Raw genomic sequence first — 25,193 nt, 5'->3', positions numbered from 1 at the left:
GAAGGATTGTGGATTCAAACCACAGCATAATTGTTTATAAGAGTGGACACCTCGACATTTTTATTGCTTAAATTTACATGATTTTATCTGAAAAGTAAACAGGTGCATTTCTAGTTAACTACCTGGTGCATTATCAGATGTTTCTCCTTCAACACTACATTTTTTTTTATGACACTAATTTTTTAAAAATAAACTTTTCTTTTGGAATAGTTTTAGATTTAATAAAAAGTTGCAAAGACTACAGAGAGTTGTCATATGGCCTTCACCCAGCTTCCCCTAATGTTACTACTGGCTTACATTTGTCAAAACTAAGAAAATAACGTTGGGTACAATCCTATTGACTAGATTATAGACATTATTCAAATTTCCCCAGTTTTTGCACTAATGTCCTTTTTCTGTTCCAGGATCCAGTCCAGGATCCCACATGACAGTTAGTCATCATGTCTCTGGTCTCCTCCAGTGACGGTTTCTCAGTCTTTCCTTATTTTTCAGACCCTTGATATCTTTGAAGAATACTGGCCAGGTATTTTATAGGATGTCTTTTAGGCATTTGTGTTATTTGCTTAAATTTTGGTAAGCTTCTTAAAATTAAACTTTTTATTTTGAAATCATTGTAGATTCACATGCAGTTGTATGACATAATACAGAGAGACCCTTTACCCAGTTTTCCTCAATGGCAACACCTTGAAAACCACAGTCTGATATCACAACCAGGATGTGGATACAGTCAAGTTACAGAACATTCCCACCCGCACAAGTATCTGTCATCCAGCCCAACTCTTGGACCCTCTTGGTTCAGTGCATGTTGACTGAGGTCTCCTGTGGGTCAGGCCCTGCTGGAGTGCTGGGGCGACAGGGCTGAAAAGAGAGACAAACCCACCCTCTTGGGGCTTAGCTTCCGGGACACAGACATGAACAAGGAAACACATGCAGAGATAATAGGATGGCAGCTAATCAGTGCCATGAAGAAAAATCAAGAGACTGTGGACTGAGAGAGAGGAGGACATCCAGAATGCCAGCTTCCTGTGAGAATCCAGAGCCCTGGTCACATGGGGCGGGAGCCTCAGAGCAGCTGCTCGCTTTTGACAGGGTAACTGTTTAATCTGTGTTTCTCATTAAAATCATGTATAACTATTTTACACCCCATTTGTTGGAAATCCTTGGTGTTCTGTGGGGGCAGTGGATCTTTAAAAATCTTTAAGTGAAACTCCAGGGAGAGCCTTGCTTCCATTGCTTCTCGTCCCACAGTGTAGGGTCTGGCTTCACAGTGATGGCGTTTTGTGCATTTAGTGACAACAGACAAAGTGTAAAAAGCCTGTTACAGTGTTTTTACTTCTTAGTATTCTTGGTACCTAAGGAGGTTGTGGCACGATCAAAGGGAGGGGGAAGGTTTTGGATTGCAAATATTTAGAATGGGCTTTTCATCTGATTGTCAAATTGTGTCACTCTCTAAAAGTGATTTCATCATTTTAAACGCTTCCACATCATGGGTGTTAAAAAATACTGAAAAAGGGTTTTCAGCTCAGTATACTGAATGATGTCAGTTATTTTACAGCCCTGGAAATGAGTGATTTCAAATGCACTCAAGGCATTTTTTTTATTGTGGTAAGATATACATAACATAAGCATTTTTTTACATAACCATTTTTAAGTGTACAATTCAGTGGCATTACATACGTTTGTAATGTTGTATAACTATCCACACTATCTATTTCCTGGACTTTTTCATCATCCCTAATAGAAACTTTGAATTCATTAAACAATAACTTTCCATTCCTTCCTTCCCCCAACCCCTGGTAAGCTCTAGTCTACTTTCTGTCTCTATGAATTTGCCTATTTTAGGTATCTTGTATAAGTGGAATCATACAGTATTTGTCCTTTTATGTCTGGCTTATTTTACCTAGCATAATGTTTTCAGGGTTCATCCATATTGTAGCATGTGTCAGAATTTGATTCCATTTTTCGTCTGGATAATATTCCTTTGTACGTGCATTGTATGTATTTTGTTTATCCATTCATCTGTTGGTGGACACGTGGGTTGTTTCCATCTTTTGGTTATTGTGAATAATGCTGCCATGACCATTGGTGTAAAAACATCTGTTTGGGTTCCTGCTTTCAGTTCTTTTGGGTATATACCTAGGAATGGAATTGCTGGATCATATAACAGTTCTATGGTAAGGTTTTTGAGGAATTGCTGAATTGTTTTCTGCAGTGGCTGTACCATTGTACATTCCCACTAGCAATGAACAAGGGTTCTGACTTCTCCACATCCTCAAAAAATGCTTGCTGTTTTGCTTGTTTGTTTGTTTTTATTATGGCCATCCTAGTGGGTATGAAGTGATACCTCATTATGGTTTTGATGTGCATTTCTCTAATGACTAATGATGTTGAGCATCTTTTCATATGCTTATTGGCCACACGCCTATCTTCTTTGGAGAAATGTCTATTCAGGTCCTTTGTCCTTTGCCCATTTTTGAATTGGGTTGTTTGTTTTTTGTTGTTGAATTGTAGGATTTCTTTATATATTCTGCATGTTAACCACTTATCAGAGATATGATTTGCATATATTTTCTCCCATTCTGTGGGTTTTCTCTTCACTCTCTTGATGATGTCCTTCAGTGCACAAAACAGTTAAATTTTGGAGTCCTGTCTATCCATTTTTTTTCTCTGTTGATTGTGCTTTTGGTGTCATATCCACAAAATCATTGCCAAATCCAGTGTCATGAAGCTTTCCCCTATGTTTTCTTCTAAGAGTTTTATAGTTTTAGCTCTTAAGTTTAGATCTTTGATCCATTTTGAGTTAATTTTTGTATGTTGTATAACGTAAGGGTCCAACTTCATTCTTTTTCATGTGGATATCCAGTTTTCCCAGCACCATTTGTTGAAAAGATGGCCTTTCCCCCATAGATGTGAGAGTTTTTCCCTGGACTCTCTGTTTTGTTCCTTTGGTATATATGTCTGTCCTTATGCCAGTATTATTTTGATTACTATAGCTTTGTAGTAAGTTTTGCAATCAGGAAGTGTTAGTCTGCCCTTTTTTTGCTATTCAAGGTCCCTTGAGGTTCCATATGAATTTTGTGATGGATTTTTCTATTTCTACCAAAAATTTTATTGGGATTTTGATAGAAATTGCATTGAATCTGTAGATCACTTTGGGTAGTATTAACATCTTAACAATTTTATTAAGTTTTCCAATCCATGAGCATGGAATGTTTTTCTGTTTATTTCTGTCTTCTTTAATTTCTTTCAGCAATACTTTGTAGTTTTCAGTGTACAAATCTTTTACCTTCTCTGTTAAGTTTATTCCAAAGTATCTTATTCTTTTTGATGCTACTGTAAATTGAATTATTTTAATAATTTCCTTTATGGTTTGTTCATTGCTACTGCAAATGATTTTGTTGGTTTTGTATCATGCAACTTTGCAGACTTGTTGATTAGCATTAACAGTTTTATTCATGGACGATTTTACTTAGTATTTTCTACATATAAGATCATGCTATCTGCAAAAAGAAATAATTTTACTTTTTCCTTTCCAATTAGAGTGCTTCTTATTTTTTTTTCTTGTCTAATTGCTCAGACTAGAACTTCCAGTACTGTGTTAAACAGAAATGGTGAAAGCAGGCATCTTTGTCTTGTTCCTGATCTTAGGGGAAAAGCTTTCAGCCTTTCACCATTGAGTATGATGTTAGCTATGGGTTTTTTTGTTTTTTAAAAGATTTATTTATTTATTTATTTATTTTTCATTGCATCAGGTCTTCGTTGCTGCGCGTGGGCTTTTTCTAGTTGCGCTGAGCAGGGGCTACTCTTCATTGCGGTGCGCGGGCTTCTCATTGTGGTGGTGTGGAGCATGGGCTCTAGGCACACGGGCTTCAGTAGTTGCGGCACGCGGGCTCAGTAGTTGTGATGCATGGGCTTAGTTGCTCTGTGGCATGTGGGATCTTCCCTGACCAGGGCCTGAACCTGTGTCCCCTGCATTGACAGGTGGATTCCCAACCACTGTGCCACCAGGGAAGTCCCATGCTATGGGTTTTTCATAAATGCCTTTATCATGTTGAGGAAGTTTTCTTTTATTAGTAGTTTACTGAATGTTTCTATCATTAAAGAGTGTTGAATTTTGTCAAATGCTTTTCTGCATCAATTGAGGTGATCATATGGTTTTTTTCTTTCATATTTTTAATGCCATGTATTACACTGATTGATATTTTATGGTGCACCATTCTTATATTCTGGGAATAAATCCCATTTGCTCATGGTGTAGAGTTTTTTGATTATGCCGCTGAATTTACTTTGCTAGTATTTTATTGAAGATTTTGCATCAATATTCATAAGGGATATTGGCCTGTAGTTTTCTTTTCTTGTAGTGTCTTTGTCTGGCTATGGTATCAGGGTTATGCTGGCCTCATTGAATGAGTTAGGAAGTGTTCCCTCATCATCATTTTTCTGGGAAGAATTTGAGAAAGATTGGTGTTAATTCTTAAAATGTTTGATAGAATTCACCAATAAAGTTATTTTGTCCTGGGATTTTCTTTGTTGGGAGGTTTTAGATTAATGATTCAATCTCCTACTTTTTATAGGTCTTCTCAGATTTTCTATTTCTTCATGGGTCAGTTTTGGCAAATTGTATGTTGCTAGGTATTTGTCCATCTCAGTTATGACTATTTAAAAATTGAACTTTTGGCAGATTATTTCTGTCTGTTTGATTTTATTACTTTCTTGCCTGGGTGAAACTCTCATTTTAAATGACATGTTGTTTCTTTACAAAGTAAAGTACCAAAGGAATATGAGAGTTTTGGTTGTATATATTATTGTTGATGTGTATTCTATTTTTGTCAGATATTTAATAAAATACTTTACTCTGTGTTTTGTGACTCATTAAAGGTGAAAAAGTATACATAAGATTATCAGGGTATATAAAACTATTTCCAACAGACTAATTACTTATAGTTTAGATTACAGGGTTTCTGTGGAGTTTTTGGTACAATATCAGAATAGACTAAAAATTATTCTTACTCTTATAAACTGTTTTCGTGTAGTTTTTTTTTATCCCATTTAATTGGTACAACAGAATGAACCAGTTATATATTTGGCTCAAGTTTCAATTTCTTAAGTTTCTTTTCAGTAACTGGGTCTGACAGAGCCAAGAGAAGCAGCCCCCATCTGTGTGGCATGAGAGCTTGTGACTTTCCCCTGTGCTTCCATCTGGTCCTCAGGCTGGGTGTTTTCCGGTAGAAAGTCATTCATTCAGAGTTATTTACTGAGCACCTGCTGTGTGCCACACACTTTTGTAACCATAGTTCTCCTGATGATGCAAAACACAGAAGCACACAAAAAGGGCAACTTCCTGTGTCTTGGGAGAACCAAGGGATAAAACCAAAACCAAAAGGCAGAGTTGGTCCTCAAAAAGAAGATGATTCTGCCGTGCAAACAGTAAAGTCTAGAACCTTTTCGTCCTGTTCCTATTAATGAACTGACTCCATCCCCAGGCGCTGTCATCTTGGCTGTCATCTTGGTTGGTGCTGGGTTGGCCCTTGTGTTGGAAGCTTGAGTAGCCCCTTGAAGGGGAAGGAGACTGTGATGAAGCAGTAGGTAAATTTGTGCAGGGCCTTGGAAGCCTTCCAGAATTATATGTGAAAAGTGATATTGTCGCCGCAGAGCGAAATATGGCAAAATGGGAATCTAACCATTTCACTGAAACAGAAGATTGGATTCAAGCTACAAATGCAGGGGCAGACAGATGGAGAAGAGTTGAGGTTTGAATTCTGAGTTGCTCTGCTTGAAGTGAAGAGCTGGGGATGGTTTGGGTTATAAAGTAATTTCCAAGCCATAGGCCTTTCAACAACGGCGAACTGGATCTTACCCTAAGAGAACTCGTTCTGTTAGAACAGACCTTGGTTTTGCATTTTAATCACAGTGCATGAGAAGCTGACTGGCGTTTAATTTGAGAATTCCTACAATTTTGAAATACCTTCTACCCAAGGACTCAGAGTACGTCTGGCCAGTGGCCTCCTACCACGAGTCAGGAGAGTGTCAGGAAAGACATTTCAGCAAGAGTACCATGTCCGCGGTTCAACCATTGTGCTTTACCTCCTGAGTTACATTGTCATTGAGGGAACAGAATTGAATTTTTCAGGGTTGTCACTTCAAAGCACTCTTAAAACTCTTCCACACATGATCGAATTTCGTGAGGACATCCTTGGAGAGTGAGATGATATCCCAGGGTGCTGAAATTGCTAAGTTTTCTGGCCCCTGCTGAGTGGTGACCCAGAGTCCCCCTGCAGTTTAACTGAGGTGCTTTATTCATCTGCAGACTGGAAGCCCAGGATTGGAAATCTAACACGAGATAAATAATTAAATCTCGGCTTCCACAAGTGCAGAGGGCATAAATAATCCAACCGCATGCTGCCCAGGCATTCCATACCGTGGGCCATTTCGATTTAATGCCCAGGCACTCACTCGTCACTGAATATGTCAGAACATGGCTCCCGCCTGGGACAGGGAGAGGGTGCTATTTCAGAGAAGTGTGCTTGCCTGTCTGCTGGAAGACTGCCTCTATCCTCTGACTCTTCTGGAGACCCTTTGCTGGCTTGGTCTCCAGGGAAATTCATCTTCCCTGCGTCTAGCCCTGAGTACAAAATCTATACCCAACTCCTCAGCTGGTTAAATGAAGGAGGTGATATATTGAAGGGAGACCCAGGAAAATCGCTCATTTAATTGGAGACATTTGGAGAAGCAGATGAGTTCACTGATGGGAGTGGACCTTGAAAACTTTATTCTCAGAGTCAGGAGTTTGAACCTGAGACCATTTGAGCATTGGGGAGTGGCTGAAAAAAAAAAGTTGGTGTCATTTTCTGCTTCAACAGCAAATCTTGTGAAGGGCACAGGGGAGTAGCAATCCATTTTCTGGTGACCAAAGGTGAGAAGACAGCTACTCGTTCTAATTATGTCTGCATCTTTTATATGGCTTTGCTCCTGGTAGAGACTTAATGAAAGTTTGTTAAATATGCAAAGGAAAGAACACTGATGCATCGTGATGTTTCACACTTCCCAGCTGTGGTCTTGTCTGGTGCCGCTCCCAGGGAGGTCCCTGGGCCACAGCACTAGCATCACCTGGGAGCTAGTTAGGAATCAGAATTCTCAGACCGTGTTCCAGACCTACTGATCCGTATCTCTGGGGTGAGCCCAGTAATCTATTGTTAACAAACCCTCCAGAGATTCTGATGCCCGCTAAAGTTTGAGCACCCCTGGCCTAGAGGTGCTTCAACCAGAGAGGCGACTTAATAATCTTACACATACCCACTTCCTCTCTCAGTAGGAAGTCACCACAGCTGGTTGCAAGAGAATCATGTTTAAAATCCTTACATGCATGTGTTTCTTCACCCCCACGGCTTCCCACCCAGGATGCAGCTAGTCTCCTGGCTTTTTTCTGCAGATCTCACGTTTCCAGATTCTATGTTCAGTCTCTTTAGGAAGATAGAGATGGGGTGAGCTGGGAGGCATCCTTCTATTTGCTGATTGCCAGATGGAGGATGAGCTATAATGTCAGACACTTGCTGAACGCCCACTGTGTGCTAGGCCTGGACCCCTGTGAACAGTACACAGCCTCTGTCGACACGACCTTGGGAGCTCCCCAGGAGGCAGACAAGGAGGTGACAGGTGCTGGGGGTGGGGTGTGAAGATGACAGTCACTGGGCTGTGTCTGGGAGTAGCCAGATGAGCCCAGCTCAGACCTGGGCGAGCCTGGGATAGGAGAGCCTTCCTGGAAGAAGTTCTGCCTGGGCCACCTCTTATTGGGTAGGTAGGGTGACAGCAGGGTGCAAAGAGGGAGGGGCAGAAGGGAATTTTAGATGGAAGGAGCAGCACACTCTAGAGAGTGCTTTACTCAGATTTTGGGGACTCTATATTTAAATCGAGTTAAAACGTACATATAATAAAGGGTACAGCTCTTTGATTTGCAGCTTGATGAATTTTTAAATGTGTCCTCACTCTTATAACCCACCACCCAGATCAAAATATGGGGCATTTCTAGCCTCCCTGTACTCATTCTAGCCCATAGGCCCCTGCTCCCAAAGGAAACCCCATTCTCGCCTCTGTCACCATAGATTAATTTCTATTGGGGACTTTTTTAGATTATAAACTTCTTGAACAGAAAATGTATCCTGGATAGTCAAAGGTCACTAACAGGCTGGATATGGCTCCAAATTATGTTTTGTTTGGACTGCACAGTTTTTTAAAAAAAATTTACTGCCCCAAAATGGGGGATTCCTCATAGCAATCAAAAGATCTGGTAACACAGGGCTCACGTACCTTGGCAGTGATGCTGGGCTGCAGTTGGGTGGGGACTGTCCCCCCAGAAGATGGGTGTCCCCTCCTTAGTAACTCCCACTGCCCCCAATGCTCACTCCTAGCTGGCTACCCTTGTTTCCTGCCTGGTCCTGTGGGCATTTGACTTTGTGGTCCCTGCCATTAGGTATTGTTTGGTTTATTGGTTTGGGGCCTCTAGCATGACTGAGGGTACTTAATAATTTTTATTCGTTGATTCATCAGCATTTACTAAGCACAGACTGTGAATCAGGCACATGCCAGGTGTTGGGAGTACAGAGGTGTTCATGGGCAGAAAGATGATGCATTGTTTGTTAGCTTGCGGTGAAGCTCACCAGATGTGTGGCATGTCCCATCTTTGTGAGTTCACTTCTCACTACCCCCTTGGGTGCCACCCATGCTGGCTGTGTCCTGGTCCCTGAGCCCAGGGACTTACAACTGTCCCACTTCTGCCATCACCATCCCCCTCTCTCTTTTTTCCCTGTCTGGCCCTCACCCATCCTTCAAGCATTTGCTCAAGTCCTGTCTCTTCCAAGAAGTCTTCGCTGGCCATCCCTTTGTCCTGGGACATTTTCCTCCTCTGAATTCCTCATCAATGTATTTCTTACACCACCAAACAATGGACTGTGTCATTGATTCCCTCAAATTAAAAAAGAAAGGCCTTTTTTCTTAAACTATAGGTGGTATGCCCTGTGGGCAAAGGCTTTGCCTCATAATTCCTGACATGGCTGCATAATGCCCTGCGTGGTTCTGAGCATACAGAAGGTGCTCAGTAAATACAGGAGATGGTCTGGGAAAGTAAGTGGAGCCCCAAAAGAAGAGGCTGCAGATGGCAGCACCTGGGGTGAGGGGGCAGAGGGGAAAGCACTAGGAGATGCCCTCACTGGCAGTCGCCTGGTAGGAATCCAGCCTGAGGACCGCTTGTCCTTGTGAGAGCGTTGACACACACATGGAGAGACACACACTCCAGCTGGCCGTCAGGCTGCAGGCATTCCGAGCAGTGTCATGTGAGGTGGCCTTTGAGGTTCTCCCCTTACAGCCTGACAGAGTGTCCCTGGGGGTGGCAGGACAAGGTTCACTGAAGACGGCCTGTGGCTAGAAAGGGAAAGTAGCATTTTGATGGCTGTACCCCCAGCTGTGCTCCATCGAGAGCCTGGGTACCTCACTCTGTCCCACTTTTAGTTCCTAACTTGGTGATACCAATCGCTAACGGCAACCTAATGGCAAATAGCCCCACACCTTGTAACACTGCCTCCTTGAAAAGTACCTTAGATGTTGGCAAAGGATGATGACCTTTCTTTAGTGGACTTCTGTGCCCAGCTCAGCCAGCCAGACCACTGCAGTGGAGGTGGGAGAGGTAAGAGGAGCCTTTAATTTAAGGGTGCTTGGCAAATAGCCATCTCATTTGCTAGGGTTCTGTTATATGTCACTTGGTGTGCAGGGTTCCAAGAACTACTTGGCCTCTTGACAGGGAACATGATAGAATGTCAGGACCTAAGCTAATGTAAAATATGTTTTGCCCCGCCAAGTCATGCACAGGCAGCGCAAGAAACCCATCGGTCATTCACATGTCTGCACCATGTGGCCAAGGGGCTCCGCTGATGGGATCTGGCCTTTCCAGAGCTCTGTGATGATGGAGATCAGGCACACAGTGGTTGTTTACTTAGAGTGTGCCGATTTTGAAAGTGTGAGGGCCTCCCTCAAAAAAAATTAAGGCACATCCTTAAAGGGCACTTGTTTCCTGTCTCTCTTTCTTCCCTTATACTTCCCCCTTCCTGTTTTTCCCCTCTCTCCACTCTCCTTTTCCCCCTCCTTTCCATGTCTTTGTGTTAATTTGTTGTGCCTTTGACACTAACCCCCGATGTCCAGGTGACAATGCTGACTAGGTTTATAGGTGCTACATTCTGTTACTTGGGAGCTTCAGATTTAGATACAAGGATCAAGAGATCTACAGGTTTCATCCAAGTTTCAGCCATGGGCCAGTTAGGGAATGTGACATTGGAAGCTATAATACAGTTGTTGAGCAAAGTCATTATGGGAGCTTTATGCCAATTAACAAATGTTTGACTGACAACAGAAAACCCAACAAACACTGGGTTAAACCAGAGGGACATTTATCATCTTTTTTATTTATTTATTTATTTATTTATTTATTTTTTGGCTGCATTGGGTCTTTGTTGCTGCGCGCGGGCTTTCTCTAGTTGCGGCGAGCGGGAGCTACTCTTTGTTGCGGTGCGCAAGCTTCTCGTTGCGGTGGCTTCTCTTGTTGTGGAGCACGGGCTCTAGGCGCACGGGCTTCAGTAGTTGTAGCACGCGGGCTTAACAGTTGTGGCTCGCGGGCTCTAGAGTGCAGGCTCAGTAGTTGTGGCGCACGGGCTTAGTTGCTCCGCGGCATGTGGGATCTTCCCGGACCAGGGCTTGAACCCGTGTCCCCTGCATTAGCGGGCGGATTCTTAACCACTGCACCACCAGGGAAGCCCTATCATCTTCTTAACAAGAAGCCTGGAGACAGGTGGCCCAGGATTGCTTTAGTGGTTCAACAGGGTCTTCAGGGACCCCAGGGTCTTTCCATCCCTCCACCTCTCCGTGTGCAATGGTGTTTTTGTTCTCATGTCCGTGGCCTCCTCTTCCCAGGGTGGCTGACACAGATTCCAAGTATCATGTACAGTACTTTTATGCCAGCAACCAAAGCAGGAAGTGGGGATGGAGGGTGGGCAACAGAATGATCTCTTTGTTTACCTCTCTCTTAATTGGGAGCAGAAAATTTTGGATCCTTATTGCAAAGGAAATGCTGTTTAAATGTGAAAACTGACGTGGATCTGAGTCATTTGGGGCTATCTGTGGCAGAGTGAGCTGAGACTCCGTTTTCCCGTGCCCCTTTCCAACTCCATTCCCAATTGTTCTTTCTCAAAATCACAGGTTGAGAAGAACTTTATTTTCTCCTAGTTTCTTCCAGCCCAGAATTCATAGTTGGGCTTAATTTTCATCAACTGATGAGCCAAGGCTCACCCGAGAATGTCTATGAGCCCTTGCCTTAGAAGCCAATAAAGTCTGGCCCCTACGGTCTGGTACCCATTCCCCCTTTTCTGAATGGTGAATCGTATCAGCCTGGACCACGGGTAACATACCGTTCACATCATTTACCCAGTGGGAACTCTGAGCCAGAGCTCTCACGATTAGTGTTAAGTTACAGTGCCCTCTGGTTGGGAGTCTGTCTTTTGAAAAGTTTGGGTCTAGCCCTCCCTTTGCCCTTTCTAGCATTGAGTCTTGGGAAATGATTTCTGTGCTAAAATAACTTTGGTTTGTATGCATGCGTGCATGTCCACACCCACATGCACATTCACATACCCCAGCTCTGAGCCGCTCCAGTGGGAAAGGGAGACTGTGGTTTCATGGTAGCTATCTTTTTGATGGATGTCCCCATGTCCACCCACAGAGGCCGTGACATTCCTGCTTTCCCCACTTGATAATCTGAAAATCTTCCAAGACAGATTGCCTTGCTATAGACCTGCAACTCTGGAATGCCACGTAGGTTCTGGGTTTCAATCGCCAGGGTCCTCATTGGCTCGCATTTGTAAGAGCTGGTGGGCTTGAAGCTGATAAGGTGGGGAGCTCACGGAGGGCCATTCCCAGAGTGCCAGGAAAGACACGGTGCCAGAGATAGGGCAGCAGGGCTGCGAACTGGGGCCAGGGTGTGTGGAGCTTGACTCAATCACATGGTCTTGTTTCAGCTTTCCTCTTTCATCTACTCCCAGGTACATTTTGCTTTTTATAGCTCCTCACTCTTTCCCTGAAATGTGCTCCCACATGTGCCCAACTCTTCTCTCCATTTTCCTACCTCTGCTGGCAAAAGTGACAAAGCGAAGAGTAGATTTTACTCTGTGGCAAGTTGTTCTTGTGTTAAAAGTTTTCATCCTCTCACCCGGTGGAAGATTTTTACACTAGAATCTGGTAATTCTGTTTACTGCCTTTAAAGTTGACAGCATGTGAAGTTTATGATTGGCTTTATGCTCAGAAGGATTTGTCAAACTTTCGGCTTGGATTTGGGGAATCCTCCAGAAGAGCCACTGTCAGCATTCAGGATCGAGTTTGCTTGGTGGTCCCCAGACTTCTAGGGCGAAATGCAAATATCTCTGAGAGGAGAGTTCTGGATCTTTTTTTTAAAAAAAACATTTTATTTTTTATTTATTTTTGGCTGCGTTGGGTCTTTGTTGCTGCACGCAGGCTTTCTCTAGTTGCTGCGAGCGGGGACTACTCTTCGTGCGGTGCGTGGGCTTCTCGTTGCGGTGTCTTCTCTTGTTGGGGAGCACGGGCCCTAGGCAGGCAGGCTTCAGTAGTTGTACGCACGGGCTTAGTTGCTCTGCGGTATGTGAGCTCTTCCCGGACCAGGGATCAAACCCGTGTCCCCTGCATTGGCAGGTGGACTCTTAGCCACTTCACCACCAGGGAAGTCCCAGAGTTTTGGATCTTAATTGCCTGCCTTGGGATCAATTCAATCAGTTGACCTACTTGCTATGTGTCCTTTGGACAAGCTATTTAACTCCTCTGTACTTTAGTTTTTCTGTCTGTAAAATGGGAATAATAATAGTCATGACACCCTATGGTGGTTAGGAGGAGTCAAGGAGTTAACATTTAAGCGCTTATAATGTTACCTGGCAATTAGTAAGCTCCTTATAAGTGTTAAATAAATAAATCTTATTAGTTTGAGATATTTTTGTTGGCTTACTACTTTTCTGAGATGATTGTAAATTCAGATGCAGTTGTAAGAAATAATACAGAGTTATCATGTTACATGTTCCATTTATCGTGTTTCCCCCAATGGTAACATTTTGCAAAACTGTGATACAATATCACAACCAGAAAATTAACATTGATGCAATCCACTTCTCTTATTCAGATTTCCCCACTGTTATGTGTACTCATTTGTATGTGTGTATGCATTTAGTTCTGTACAGTTTTATCACATGTGTAGGTTCATGTTTGCACCACCACAGTCAAGATACTGAACAGCTCCATCATCAAAAGGATTCTTCATGTTGCCCTTTTGTAACTACACCCACATCCCTCCTTTTCCAGCAACCCCTGGCAAAGACTAATCTGTTCTCCATATCTAAAATTTTGTCATTTTAAGAATGTTAGAGATTTCCCTTGTGGTCCAGTGGTTAAGACTCCAGGCTTCCACTGCAGGGGGCATGGGTTCGATTCCTGATTGGGGAACTGAGATCCTGTAAGACGTGTGGTGCAGCCTTAAAAAAAAAAAAAAGAATGTTATATAAATGGAATCATACAGTTTGCAACCTTTTGGGATTAGCTTTATTCACTCAGCATTAATTTCCTGGAGACTGACCCAAGTTCTTGAGTATATCAATAGTTCATTCCTTTTTCTTGCTGAATAGAATTCCATGGCATAGATGTTTAACCATTCACCCAATGAAGGACATCTAGGCGTTTCTCAATTTTTGGGTATTACAAGTAGAGCTGCTGTGAACATTTGTGTACAGGTTGTTGTGTGAACGTAAGTTTTCATTTCTCTGGGAGGAATGCCCAAGAGTGCAGTTGTTGGATTGTATGGTATATGTTAGGTTTGCTACTGTAATAGGTATAACACTTTGTTATTTAAATTTGCACCTCCAACGTTAAATTTATGTTCAATTCTTTGACTTGTAGTAAGCACTGTATTAGTATGTGTTAAATAAGTAAAAATGGGCCACTGACTTTTACAGTGTATCCAAGACTGTGTAAGGGGCAGGCAAGGGTATGGTGACTGGTTCTTGTCTTTAGGAAATGTTTCATCTTGGGTGTGGGAATTGAGTAGTTGCAAATAAGAGCCCAAATATAAAAATTGTGTGCTGCCTGACTGTAGACAGTTTGGAAAAGCCCAGTGGACAGTGCAGAGGTGGGAAGTGCAGGATGGGGAGAGAGTGGAGGTTTGGGAAAGGGTTGTCAATGTCGGTGCCACCAGTGCTTGAAATCAGGAATTTCACAGTCTTTTGTATTGGAGAAAAATTTGGAAATATTTGAATTTGAGGAAAAGCATCAATTTTGCATGAAATATTTGTTTTGGTCAAAGATAGGATCGTTGTAGAATCACAACTTCCTTCGTAAGGGCATTCTTTACTTACAAGAGAGAATAGAAGCATGGCATTGCTGGAAAACCAGCTGGATTTCACATTTCACCGTTGTGGACAAAGAGCTGGACTCCTGGCCAGGTCACACGCTGGTTTTCCCAGGCCCTAGAAGGATGCTGGTTCTTCCTGTGGAGGGGGGTCAGTTCGATGGAGTGCAGTGAAAGCTCACCTAGCATGTCTGACATCTGGAGCTGATAATTTTTCACATTCCTATCCTCTGAATGACAAAATTATTTCCAGTAAAAACCATGTAATCAGTAGTCATTATTTTCTTGATTGTTTTCTTTAGTTTGTAAACAATGAAAGATTGAAAAAGAATACATTTAAGGCTTAAAGATACTACTCAAATTTAATAAGATATTTCACATCTGAATTAAAGTTTATGCTTCCAAGCAAAATTATCACATCTTGCAGTTTGCTGTTTTACTGTTTTGAATTTTAAACACGAACAAAAGCTCCAAGTGGTCCCGTAGTGTGACTGAATTGAAGTAACTCAAGTTCTGTTTCTTCGTTTTTACAAGCACTGCTATCGCTGTTTATTTTAAATCGACTTAAACACAGGAATATATAGTACTGCAGGGATTGGAGACATGGACTGTGTCGGAATTGGAATCAAAAGATTCTGACCTATTATGAATTTATTTTTGAAATCGGTAGGAGTCTGGTTTGCATGGATGGGGGCCAACTGCAAAGCTAGGGATGCTCCAAATTACCTTTCATGTAAATACAATGTTTATCAAAGGATAAATAATACAAATATGCTCATTTGAAGCTTACAAATATATTACTCAAACTCAGCAGTAACTGCAGGGGTATTTTAGAACTTAAGCCGGCAAAATATGCTTTCCAGGAGGAATAGCTTCTTACTGACATTGTTTAGAATTGCTGATGCTTGGTGATAAAAAAAGCAGGTGACTTTTCATGGTTTTTGTTTTAAATTCTCTAGAGACAAAGCCCTGCCTTATTGCCTGCACCGGGCAAGCCCCACATTGGGTTTCAGCACTGATGAAAAGCGGGGGCTTTTCGAGTTCGGTTGAACAGATCTTGAAGCCCGGCTTTGCCTGTTTGTAGCCCTGTGACTTAGAGCAAGTTACTTTACTAGCCATAGTCAGCTTGCTTATCTGCAAAATGGTAAGGTTTTTTTTTTTTTTTAAAGAATGTAAATATCCATCAGAAAGCTTTTTTTTTTTTTTTAAATATTTATTTATTTATTTATGGCTGTGTTGGGTCTTCGTTTCTGTGCGAGGGCTTTCTCTAGTTGTGGCAAGTGGGGACCACTCTTCATCGCGGTGCGCGGGCCTCTCACCATCGCGGCCTCTCTTGTTGCAGAGCACAGGCTCCAGACGCGCAGGCTCAGTAATTGTGGCTCACGGGCCCAGCCGCTCCGCGGCATGTGGGATCTTCCCAGACCAGGGCTCGAACCCGTGTCCCCTGCATTGGCAGGCAGACTCCCAACCACTGCGCCACCAGGGAAGCCCTGGTAAGGTTTTGTGCAGGTTAATATTGATACTGTAATCTGCATAGAGCACCTGGAGTAGGCTCTGGGGCACAGTACGTTCTTAAGAAATGTGAGTTGTCTTCCCTCCTCCATCTGGAATGGGCAACATCTGTGTGTCTCTGGGGCTAGCCCTGGACCCTGAGAAGGGAGCTGAGGCGGGCCAGTCACAGACCTGCCTCCCTTCTCGTCCTCTTTCTGACGTTCCCCCAGGAAAAGCCGCTGTTCTGGTTAAGCAGTGTTCATTGAGCGACTCTGTTGAAGCCCAGGAGAAGCTTGAACACACACCCTGGGATTCCCAGATGAGTCCATCAGAATGCGGGTTTGGGTGTGGACAGCTATTCTGGTCTCTCCTGGGCCGAAAGGTGGGGAATCTCAGGACAATGTGTCCAGCTTGTCTATCTGAAGGGTAACCCTCAGGAACACAAGTGATTCTCCTTTGCTGAGGAGAGAAGAGGTTCTGCAGCTGTTTCTCTTTTTTTTTTTTTTTTTTTAAAGGATTTTCTTATTTATTTATTTATTTATTTTTATTTTTTTTTTTTGGCTGTGTTGGGTCTTCGGTTCGTGCGAGGGCTTTCTCCAGTTGCGGCAAGCGGGGGCCACTCTTCATCGCGGTGCGGGGACCGCTCTTCATCGCGGTGCGCGGGCCTTTCTCTATCGCGGCCCCTCCCGTCGCGGGGCACAGGCTCCAGACGCGCAGGCTCAGCAATTGTGGCTCACGGGCCCAGCTGCTCCGCGGCATGTGGGATCTTCCCAGACCAGGGCTCGAACCCGTGTCCCCTGCATTAGCAGGCAGATTCTCAACCACTGCGCCACCAGGGAAGCCCTGTTTCTCTTAAATGAAGAGGCTTGGGTATAGTCGGGGCCTTTTACAAACTACTTTCCCCCTCTTTCTCTGCCACCTCCTCATACTGATAATTGCCAAGGAATGTGGTCCAGGCCTTTGGTTGGCTTTTGTGAGCCTTTTATAGAAGTTTAGAAAGAATTTTTGGTATTCTTATCATGTATTAAAGATCAAGCTATTTTTATTCATGACCCAGCTCATGTTAAACATGGAAATACCTTTAAATGACCCAGGGAGGCGCTAGGATGACTATTTTATGTAGCAATTTTTTTTGTTGTAACATGAACCTGTTGCACTTTAAAGGGACTAAAGAGAATTCTTAATTTTATACAGTTTAATCTGCCAAGTGATAAGGTTTTCTTTTCCTTTGCTTTTAGGGGAAGTCTGTTTAGTGATGGCTTATTGGAGTATAGGAAAGGAAGTGCATATCTTGTTGTTTTAAAAAAGCTGAAAGCATATTACAAAATTTATCCTAGAAAATTATCTCATGTTGTAAATAATCTCAAATGTAGATTTTTGAATGTGAAATGGAGCTTAAGATTTTATTTTTGCTAACTTGGTATTCCAGAATGTTTTGTGTTTCTCCAATATTAGCTGCATAGCCAAATGCCTTTTGACTGGAAAATATGTCAGAAAACATGTAACTTAATCAAGGTCAAGCTAAAAATATACTGGTTTTTTGTTTGTTTGTTTTTTTCAACATTCTTCCTGGCCTTATTCTCATCTTATTCATTCTTTAGAGAATGGTAAACATTTTTAGAAAACAGAATGAATGGTCTTAAAGGCAAACATGATAGATCTGAAGCCTTAAAAATACAAAGAAAAGTAAACATTTGGCAATCATATGGTTAAATGCACGTGCGTAGGCCAGGCCGGCTTCACTGGCATGTGACGTGTGCAGTCACACAGGGCCCCATGCTTAGAAGGGTCCTATGCTTCTTTATGCTCCTTTGTCACTGTTTGGAAATTCTTAATCATTTTTGAACAAGGGACTCCACGTTTTTATTTTGCACTGAGCTCTGCAAGTTAGGTAGCTGGTCCCATGAATCAGCCACCTGGTAACTCACCTTAAACTAGTTTTGGGCTTTTGAATTTCCACCTTAATCCTAACCAGATGTTTACCAGCTTTTTTTCCCTAAATATGAATTTGTAAGGACCAGGACCATAAAGGACTAATGACCTTTCATTTAGATATATTTCTTTTCAACTATTTTCAAAGTTCTAAGTAATGGATAAGGCTGTGTTTTTGAACATTTTAATTTTGTTATATATGATATAAAACCAAAATCCTATTTCTTGATTAATATCTATTAAAATATGTAGGTTCCATATATTTTTGCTAGATTAAAAAAAGTGAAGTGACACTCTTGTTTCTCCAATTATTAATCGTGGCTGTTTCTGGAGGCTGAGATTTCAGAGGATTTTCACTTTTTCTGTTTTATGGCTCTGAATTCGAGTTTCTATGACCAGCAGGAATTATTTTTGTAATGTGGGAAGGGGGGAGAAACAATAAAGCTAAAAAAAAACCCAACCGGATTCATTCGTTGTAGCTTTAAAAAGAAGAGCAGCTCCTTTTGATTCTGGCAGGCAGCCTTGCAGAGTTGGGGTGCTGGGGTTCCCATTCCTGCAGGGCAGTCACAGAAGTCACAGAAATGTTAGCGGGGGGTCAAGAGATGGCTTGGATTGAGTGTGGCTGAGAGTGGGTGGTACTATTTTGGCAGAAATGTTCAGTGCGTGTTAGTAAACTTGGGGATAATCTGGACCTGGTATCCAATTTTACATGAGGCACTGATGGAATCTTATTTCATTTTAAGTCCTTGGCTATCAACTCTTGTGTTTCTTGGTTTTTCGTGTGTGTGTGTGTGTGTGTGTGTGTGTGTGTATGTATCAACTATAGTCTTGTATATGTTTTTCTTCTTTTAAATGCTCCTCTCAGTTTAACAGTAGGCCAGAAATGCATTGCTTATGGCCAGAGCTGCAGCTGGCCTTTGTACCAGGGCAGGGCTGTCCTTCTTGTGATGTGCGGTCAGATTCAGTGTGAGATAAACAGCTTTGGCTTCAAAATTCTTGTTGACGTCTCACCCACTGCTATGCATGGTGGCACCCCTAAAGCCCGCCTGCTGCTTGTGAAATGGCCAGGAATTAAATGCCGGGTTGAGAGTAAAAGAACTAGGGGGTAACCGGGTCATTCTTCTGCTGGACGCCTGCCTGCGAGAGGGCAACCCTGCGGGCGTGCTGGGAACACTGGACCAGACACCAGGCCAGTCTGGGATAACCCCCACTCCAGCCAGCCTCTGTCCAGTCCCTTTGCTAAAGGGAAGTTCTGCCCTGACCTTAGGGGGTCATCTTTTATTTTTTGTCTGTGGGCAGAAATGCTTTGGTCTATGCTGTGCTTTTTTTTTTTTTTTTTTAATAAATTTATTTTATTCATTTATTTATTTTTGGCTGTGTTGGGTCTTCATTGCTGCGCACGGGCTTTCTCTAGTTGCAGCGAGCGGGGGCTACTCTTCGTTGTGGTGCGCGGGCTTCTCACTGCTGTGGCTTCTCTTGTTGCGGAGCACAGGCTCTAGGCACGTGGGCTTCAGTAGTTGTGGCACGTGGGCTCAGGAGTTGTGGCTCACGGGCTCTAGAGCGCAGGCTCAGTAGTTGTGGCGCACAGGCTTAGTTGCTCCGCGGCCTGTGGAATCTTCCCGGACCAGGGCTTGAACGCGTGTCCCGTGCATTGGCAGGCGGATTCTTAACCCCGGCGCCACCAGGGAAGCCCTATGCTGTGCTTTTCTTTTTTTTTTTTTTTTTTTATTTCTCTATTTTTGATTTTTTTAAAAATAGATCTTTATTGGAGTATAATTGCTTCACAATACTGTGTTAGTTTCTGTTGCACAACAAAGCGAATCAGCCGTATGCATACACGTCCCCATATCCCCTCCCTCTTGAGCCTCCCTCCCACCCTCCCTATCCCACCCCTCTAGGTCACTGCAAAGCACCAAGCCGATCTCCCTGTGCTATGCTGCTGCTTCCCACCAGCCAACTATTTTACATTTGGTAGTGTATATATGTCGACACTACTCTCACTTCGCCCCAGCTTTGCCCTCCCAACCCATGTCCTCAAGTCCATTTTCTATGTCTTTATTCCTGCCCTGCAACTAGGTTCATCAGTACCAATTTTTTTTTGTTTTTTTAGATTCCATATATATGTGTTAGCATACGGTATTTGTTTTTCTCTTTCTGACTTACTTCACTCTGTATGACAGACTCTAGGTCCCTCCACCTCACTACAAATAACTCAATTCCGTTGCTTTTTATGGCTGAGTAATATTCTATTGTATATATGTGTCACATCTTCTTTACCCATTCAACTGCCAATGGACATTTTGCTGTGCTTTTTAAAGATAAATTATAATTTCAAAAATTATAAGAGTCAAAGTAGAGCAGAATGAAAACCCATCTGAGGTTAAGAGAATGTAATGTTCGATCCATTCAGCTAGTTTGTTTTTTAACTTGTGTCCCCTGGAGCCCCGGGGGCTGCTGCAAAGGGACAGGGTAGGGTAAGGGTCCCCTCTAGGTTCTTGCCCCTCACATTTCCCAGAACTCCTTCAATCACATCAGCATTATATTTTAGTCTTCCACCTACTATTTCACATGACGAAAGTGTTCATTGCTAAAAAGTAGGAAGTGTGAAAACTACAGAATTTGACCCATCTCTTAACGATGCTGTTTGACCCTTAGTAACATCTGCCATCTCTTTAGCACTGACATTTGTGCTGATGAGTGAAAGCAGATACCAACAGTTGGGCTGTGACCGTATTGAACACTGTGCTTTGTATTTGAGGTGGTTTTTAGCACAGCAGGTTGGTGGTCAAGCTGAGCAGGATATTATTCCCCAATAGTCTGGAAATGTAGCCAGGACTCCAGTGAGGAGGAAAATAATGCGAACACTTCTGTAGCAGACACTGTGTGCTCGGCACTGGCCTAAGCACTTCCCATTTCACTCACTTAATCCTCACGACAACCCCACGAGGTAAATAGTGTTTTTATCCCCATTTCACAGCACCTCTGGTTCTGAGTTTAGAGCATAACTGAATATTGGGGCTCCTGAGAGCTGCTTTCCACTTTCAGTTCTCTGCCTCCCAGCCCAGCCCCCAGCCCCATTGGAGCCTACCTCACCAATAGGGGAGGGCTGAGGAGGGAGAGAGAAGCTCACATTTGGGGGAGTGCAGGTTTTCTTGAAGAGAGGCTGGCCCCTCCCTCCCTCTCTGGGTTGGGGGAGAAGGGGCAGGGCTTCCTTTTCCCAAAGTCTCTCATGGAGACCAGGCACCTCAGAGGCTGGCTTCGCAGTTGGATATCTGCTTCCTCAGGAACTGCTACCTGCTCTGGGCTCCTGGCCCAGGGGGAGAAGCGGGGATAGGACAGGTCCCCCAGCTCCAGGACAGGTCCCACATGAGCCCCAGACCCTAGAATGTGGAGGCGGGCAGGTGACGTTGGGACCACAGTCTGTGGGACTGACATTGCTTGAGAAATAAGGAGGCTCCCACATGGACATGTTGTCATGAGATGTCACCCCTGGAAGGGGGCATCCAGATTTCCCAAGGTTCCTCTAGGGGAGTGGCTTGGGAGGGAGGCTTTTGTCAGTGTTCCTGAGGCCAGAGACCACAGATGAGGTCGTTTGTGTGTGTGTGTGTGTGTGTGTGTGTGTGTGTATAGTAGTAGTAGTTGTAATTGTGAACAGAGCTGAGTCCTTTTAAACTAAAGGCTACTGCAATTGAGCAGCTACTATAATAGTCCAATCATGGCATGAGAAGACTTCTTAGAATTTTTCAGCCTTTACTGATTGAGGCTAATAAATTGTTCTGGAGGCCCCAATAAATTACTCTTCTGTTATGTCATAGGTGTATACTTTATCACCTGGACTCAAATATATGTTTCTCTTTGGGAGAAACAGTTTTTTGGCTTTTCTGTAATTCCCCAGCATATCTATTATACTCTCTGTAGAGTATCTTAAAATGATTTTCAGTCGTTTTGGTCATCTGCACTTCGACTTCCCTATTTTGAGTGTTTCTTTCATCCTCTTTGAGTGCCTCAGTTCCTCTGGGCTACCTCCTGTAATCTTCTTTTGTTCTGCCCACTATCTCAGTTCTTGCTTTTTTCTTCTCTGTTCTTTGGGACTTTCTTTTTTTTTTTAATTTAATTTAATTTAATTTAATTTTATTTTATTTATTTATTTATTTATTTATTTATGGCTGTGTTGGGTCTTCGTTTCTGTGCGAGGGCTTTCTCTAGTTGCGGCAAGCGGGGGCCACTCTTCATCGCGGTGCGCGGGCCTCTCACTATCGCGGCCTCCCCTGTTGTGGAGCACAGGCTCCAGACGCGCAGGCTCAGTAGTTGTGGCTCACGGGCCTAGTTGCTCCGCGGCATGTGGGACCTTCCCAAACCAGGGCTCGAACCTGTGTCCCCTGCATTGGCAGGCAGATTCTCAACCACTACGCCACCAGGGAAGCCCCTTTGGGACTTCCAATATGAGAATCACAAAAGATAAGTAGTGGACATAGAGTCTGGCCTAACAGGGCAGAGGCACAGAAGTGGACTTATAGGTACATGGGAGTAGTCCCGGCCAAGCAGTCTGGACACTCGGGTTCCAGGCTGGGCCTCAGTCCTGCTGCGCCATCCTAAGCAAGTCTCCGACACAGGGTAACATGCAGTGTTAGCATTATAGCTGCTGTTGGTTATTAGTTAACCATTCTGGGCCTCAGTTTCCCTCCCTGTTAAGCGAGGGACATGGCTGGGATGATATCCTGAGTCTTCTCCACTCATATTTTAAATTAGATTATAACCCTGATGAGGATAAGTCACTAAAGAACAAGGACCAGGCCTTAAACCTCTCTGGGTCCCTTGTGATATTTTGCATACTTAAGGGCCGGAATAGTTATTTAATAATTTAGTACCTTAATCTGAATAATTATGACATTGATAAGGAATTTTAAAAATTAAATATATTTAATATATTGCTGAATATATTAAATTAAATATATTATTATATTTAAAATATAATAATATATTTAATATATTGTACAATTTGCAAAAGGGTAAATAAGAAGAAGAAGTAAGAAGAATGAAGTATACATTGCTAATTGCCCAGTTTGGAAAAGGCTAGTAACAAGTAGTTTAGGCATCCTCTGCATGATGGTATCTTTCCTACTAACAGAGAGGAGGGTGGTTAGAGCAGGCCCAGATCCCTTGATCCAAGGCAAGGTTTGACCTCATTTCCTACCATGGAACAAGGGCAGGAACTGCAGCATCACCACATGCCTGGACACCAGAGTGCTGGCTTCTCTTGCTCTCCAGGCCTGGGTGAAACCAATCTTAATTACGTGGCAGCCAACATAATTAAAAAATGCATTGTTTACCTTTATACATTCAACCACCACTGAAAGAGTGTGGTTTGGGTTTGGGGTAATCTGGTTGATTCAATAATACAAGAAGTAGATTATGTCCTAATTTAGAATGAAGCATAAAAGTGGTCAGGATTTCAGAAGGCAGTGAGTATTTGAGTAAGCAAATATCTGTTAAATAAATGTCTGGAGTATGGGAGTAAAAGGATTAAACAATATGGAAAACTTGAATTTGCAACTGTGCCTGTTATCCTTCCTGTAAGTGTATTTGAAATTATCTGTTGGCTGGGCTTTCTTCCTTTCGCATTTGGATTCTGTATAAAGAAAAGCTGGTTGGCTATATTGATGTCATGCTTATCTTGTCTGGGTATCCCGTGATGGTCACTTGCATCCGTGTGACCATCTTCAGTGCAAGCTTCTGGAGACAGAGCAGTGATATACCTGCTCCATTCTCTTTACACAGCTACTTCTGCAATGCAAAACGCAGTGTTTAATAAATGATGAAGGTGATGAGGTGGTCTTGAGGAATGGTCTTTATATTTAATTCACTACACCCTCATACTTTCCTATTCTTTCAGAGAATTTTGGGACCCATCTCATCTTTTTCCCTCATAGCTCATAAATATTCTACTGCCCTCTCTCGCCCTTTACTTCTGTTTTTCCAGCAAAATTCTATCTGTGCAAATTTCATTTTGTTCTAAGGGTAATAGTCTTGGGGGAACTTTAAGGAATGTGATAGGTTTACTTGAGTTCTTGGATGACAGGCTCCCAGCATCCCCTTCACACACACAGGGCTTACTGAGAGTGGCGTCCCTTGGCCATTGACTAGCTGTGCAACATTGGGCAGTAATTTCAGATCTTGTTCATTTCTAGTCTGTCGTGGATTGTGTTGTCTGTTGCTTGGTCTGCCTGTCACACTTCCCCAACCCTCTTCCTCTGGTTGGGGTTCCTTTGGGGACATGCCTCACCCATTCATTCCACATGGTCCTGGGGGCTGTCAATCATGGAATCTGGAAGAGGGGCTTCCTCACTCACTGGAGTGGGCAGGTGACCCAAAGTACTCTATTGTCAAGTTTCCCCTGGGACTTATCGATGGAGAGAAACAGTTCCTTTTGCACTAGGGCTGCTCTGCAGAGAGGATGTGTGTCTGGGGCTTAGGCAGCCCTCTTGTTTGTCACGTGGTCATATCCTCTGAGGATGATGAGGAACTGAGAGGAGGAGAGTGAGAGCTGGGGCAGGAGATAGAGGCTTGGCCACACTGTCTCAGCTCCTGCAAGAAGGGGGCCTGGGGTCGGTACTACCCCAGCTTCCCAAGTTCCATCACCTCCTCTTTTTGTTTCAGTGACTTTGCGCTGGGTTTCTGTTATGTGCAATTAAAAGAGTTTGAACAAGTATCATCATCCTCTAGTTTTTTTAGAAATGTGTAAGCAGTATGAATTCCTAATTAGAAACATTCAAACAGCTTATTGTTTCCTTAGAGGCATTGAGTAATAAGTGGGGGGCTCCGTTCTTCCTCTCCCCTGCCTGATATGAACCCCCTCTCCCAAAGTCTAACTGCTGGGAACAGTTTGGGGTATATACTTCTAGCCTTTTGTCTTTGCATTTACATCCGTATACATGTATGCACACATATATACTTTGTGTTTTATTTTTTAACATGTAGAGTACATACTATGTATATTGTTCTGTAACTTTTTTCACCTTTTTTAGGAAGTCTTTAATGCTACTACGCATAGTTCTACTTCATTCTTTTTAAAAGATTTCATTGTATTTGATAGCATGGATAATTTGCTTAAATAATCCCATGTCGATGGACATTTAATTGTTACTGTCATGCCTTTTTCTTTCTGTTACAGCACTGCTGCAGTGAATAATTTGGCATGTTTTCTTGCATACATACGGAGATATATCTGTAGGTAGAGCCTTCTAGTAAAATGGCTGAGTTATAGGACATACACGTGAAATGTTTGGACAGATTGTGCCAAATCATGTTCCAAAAAGGGAAGACTGATTACTCAGAG

The 25,193-nt window shown here is 43.0% G+C and overlaps 1 protein-coding gene across 3 annotated transcripts in view; it reads left to right on the top strand.

The window, feature by feature from the left end:
* Nucleotides 1–25,193, top strand: part of RBM20 (RNA binding motif protein 20) — a 205,923-nt gene that overhangs the window by 41,915 nt on the left and 138,815 nt on the right. The window contains exons 3-4 of one of the 3 annotated variants that reach the window (XM_057530739.1): nt 405–523; nt 618–1,090. The exons of the other annotated variants lie outside the window; for them this stretch is intronic. Of the exons in view, the coding sequence (XP_057386722.1) occupies nt 1,050–1,090 (41 nt within the window). The 5' untranslated portion in view covers nt 405–523; nt 618–1,049. The remainder of the gene's footprint in view (nt 1–404; nt 524–617; nt 1,091–25,193) is intronic. 3 annotated transcript variants of the gene reach the window in all.

Source organism: Balaenoptera acutorostrata, chromosome 16, assembly GCF_949987535.1.
Source record: "Balaenoptera acutorostrata chromosome 16, mBalAcu1.1, whole genome shotgun sequence".
Classification (NCBI taxonomy): Eukaryota; Metazoa; Chordata; class Mammalia; order Artiodactyla; family Balaenopteridae; genus Balaenoptera; species Balaenoptera acutorostrata.
Note: the sequence above shows the minus strand (reverse complement) of the source record. Positions and strands in the feature narration are given on the sequence as shown.